At 37.7% G+C, this 2,830-nt stretch overlaps 1 protein-coding gene across 1 annotated transcript; it reads left to right on the forward strand.

Moving 5' to 3' along the window:
* The first annotated feature begins 366 nt into the window (after positions 1 to 366).
* On the forward strand, positions 367 to 2,374 carry CUNH2orf66 (chromosome unknown C2orf66 homolog). The gene is made up of 3 exons (XM_029224598.1): positions 367 to 429; positions 978 to 1,151; positions 2,195 to 2,374. Exons 1-3 carry the CDS (start codon positions 367 to 369, stop codon positions 2,372 to 2,374), a joined length of 417 nt encoding a protein of 138 aa, XP_029080431.1.
* Positions 2,375 to 2,830: the final 456 nt, after the last annotated feature.

The raw sequence follows: 2,830 nt of genomic DNA on the forward strand, positions 1-2,830 counted from the left end.
AAAAATGTGATTAATTTGAAAGGCTGATAGCTCCAAAAGAGCATTCTATTAGGTGGGATAATCATTATCATATTCCCAGCTGCTGTGTATATACCTTCTCTTAAAAGTGAAAAAGGAGAAAGCCATTTTGCTGTGTGGAAGTGCCTTGTGTGTTCTATAACATCCAAATGAAATGTTCAGTGGTTGGAGGAGAGTCTGCTGTATTTAGGACAAATAGCTTCACTGTTAACCCTGAAGAAGCCTGAAGATGTGATTCTCAAGGGTCTTTGTGCTGTGGATGAAAATGGAATCATTATTTTTGAGCCCCCCACCCCCGCTCACATCAATGACTCCCACCTGCAGCCAATCCACTGGTTATAAGTAGCCATGAATCGCCTTGCAGATTGTAGGCAGGGTAAACAACCAGGGCCAGGCAAAACCAAACTCCTGGTAAGCTCTATTAGCTCTTTCTGTGTGTTTCATTTCCATTTCACACCTTGGGGTGGGATACAATCTCTACTTACACTGGTGTGGTGTGTGTCTGTCTCAGACCTGTGTGTAAGGTGCATCTTTCAGTTCGGGGTGTATATTTTTTTCTTTTCTCTCTCTTTTTTTTTTTTTAAGACTGCTGTCTTAACACTTAAAGTAATTTAAGATTGGTTATTTTTTCTTTTTTTGTTGTTATTGTTAAGAATTGCAGTTTCTTTGGAGACAACAAAGTGCAATTTTTTTCAGATGAAAAGGCATACTCACTTTCTAGGTTGTATTCATAATTGCTTTATCACTGTATAACATTCTCCTTATCATGGACTCCTTTAAGCTAATAATTGGTTTTAGGGGAGTTCATTAAGAAATGAATGTGGAAAAAAAGAGGGCTGCAAAATTCAGGTGAACAAATATACTATTTCTTCTTCCTTGTCTCCCTTTAAAAATGTTTCCTCTTTCTCTTTTCTACTTTTGCCCTCCCTTCTCCTCTCTCTCCCTCCTCAATATCTCTCTCTCTGGCCATTGACATTTCCCTGGTCCTTCCTTTCACTCAGCTTCCTTCCACAATGCCCAAAGCACTCCTGCTGCTGGCTGTTGCCCTGGTGCTACTTGGGCTTGTGCATGGAGCAGTGTTGAGAAACGAAGAAAAATGGAAGCCCCTCAACAATCCTAGAAACCAAGATCTGGTAAGAACAGCCACTGGGACATGCCAGGTTGCAGGGTGAAATTGGCACCTCCCTGGAGGTATGCACACTGCACTCTGCTAGAGCACGGTGGAGAGGAGGCTGCCAAGGGCTGAGAAGATTCCCCAGCAGGACCAGAGAAGAATTTTGCTAGCCTAGTGGCCGGTGTACTAGCCAATTTATACTTGTTTCTGTACGGAGAAACGAATTTATATTTAGAAATGATCTTATACACACATAGCACATTACATTTGTAAATATTATATACACATTGACTTCATAGCCTTAATTTCTAATATATTGATATATACAGAGTCAAGAGCGTAACAGGGAATTACATTTTGCACAGCTTAGGTTGAACTGATAACAAAAGTTTCTCACATAACCAATACTTGCAAAGCTCCATTGCAAAAACTGAAAGTCGACCTGCATTCTTTTCAATTTGCTAGGCATTCTTTTCAACATAATGTTATCTAGGAAATAGAATTCAAAATACCAGTAAAAATTCTCTTTTAAAAATATGCCAAATACAGTAAACATGATGACATTATGATTTCAAAATATAGTTTTTCTAAAGAAAATGATGTGAAATATACCAATATAGGATTAAAACAATCAAATAGCACTTTGCACAGCTTCTATGTATTCACAGAATACACAGCTGAAAACCCCACGTCTGAGATGACTGGGATCTATCTCACCATCAATCGGAGAGGAGACACCTGAGCTCTGATCACCGTGGAGTTCAGTTTCATCTCTGACTTCAGTACTCAGAGATGGGCAGTGAATCTTCTCACTGTGGGCTGTTAAATAATTGATATTCAAGAATGGTGAATTATCTTTGTTTAGAGTTGAAATGTCAGGTAGAAAGGAGGGGGAAGGGGAGAAGGAGCCACAGCTTGTGTTTCTGAGTTTTCCATCTCCTGCCTCCTGGGTTACCTCTAAAGTCAATTTGGGGGGAAAATGAGAGGGGAAAAATACTCATCTTTGAGTATTTGGAGTGTTCAAATGATAAATGACATGGAACATTTTCTTTCTCTCTTCAGTTTTTCAGAACCCTTCAGGCATATTTTAAAGGAAGAGGTCTTGATCTTGGAATGTTTTCAAATATTTCCTCCATGAACGAGAATCCCAGACCTCTCCCTTTCCAATCAGAACTTATTGCTTCTGCATTTGCAGATTATGAAGAACAGAAAAACTCCTTCCCCAATTACCTCAAAGTCTGAATGTTTCTTCTGAGTGCAGGTAAAACTCATCCCTTTATTCCCAGCATCTATCTAAACATACAACTCAGTCATAAAGTCATAAAGAGGTTTAGAAAAATGATTTTATTTCCTCATGTAAATAACTGCTCAGTTCTGATGATACTCATCACTGTTAATACTCTGATTTGGTTCATAAATTTTACAGTCTGGTTTTAAAAAGAAATGACAGTTATGATTTTTAAAGCATAGTTTTCTGGGGAGAGATATATTAAAATAGTAGAACTATCACTCAATAGAATTATGAAATATAATTAAAAACCACATACTTATACCTATATCTTTTTTCAGACCAGGTCATAGAGCTAAATTATGTGGAAAATCGTCTGTAAAGAAATATATTGAGCTGTACAGTTGGATTAAATGGATAGTAAAAATTTAAAAGAAAGGTTTCTTTTGGGAGAAAGTATTAAGCATATA

Source organism: Monodon monoceros, unplaced genomic scaffold (genome assembly GCF_005190385.1).
Source record: "Monodon monoceros isolate NGI ecotype Baffin Bay Population unplaced genomic scaffold, NGI_Narwhal_1 Super_Scaffold_16, whole genome shotgun sequence".
Taxonomy (NCBI): Eukaryota; Metazoa; Chordata; class Mammalia; order Artiodactyla; family Monodontidae; genus Monodon; species Monodon monoceros.

Bases quoted from the DNA above. Each gene is read 5' to 3' on its own strand.
- CUNH2orf66 (XM_029224598.1), top strand. From the start codon at position 367: ATGAATCGCCTTGCAGATTGTAGGCAGGGTAAACAACCAGGGCCAGGC. The intron at 430-977 runs GTAAGCTCTATT...TCAATATCTCTC, and splicing joins CAGGCAAAACCAAACTCCTG to TCTCTGGCCATTGACATTTC. The intron at 1,152-2,194 runs GTAAGAACAGCC...TTCTCTCTTCAG, and splicing joins ATCCTAGAAACCAAGATCTG to TTTTTCAGAACCCTTCAGGC.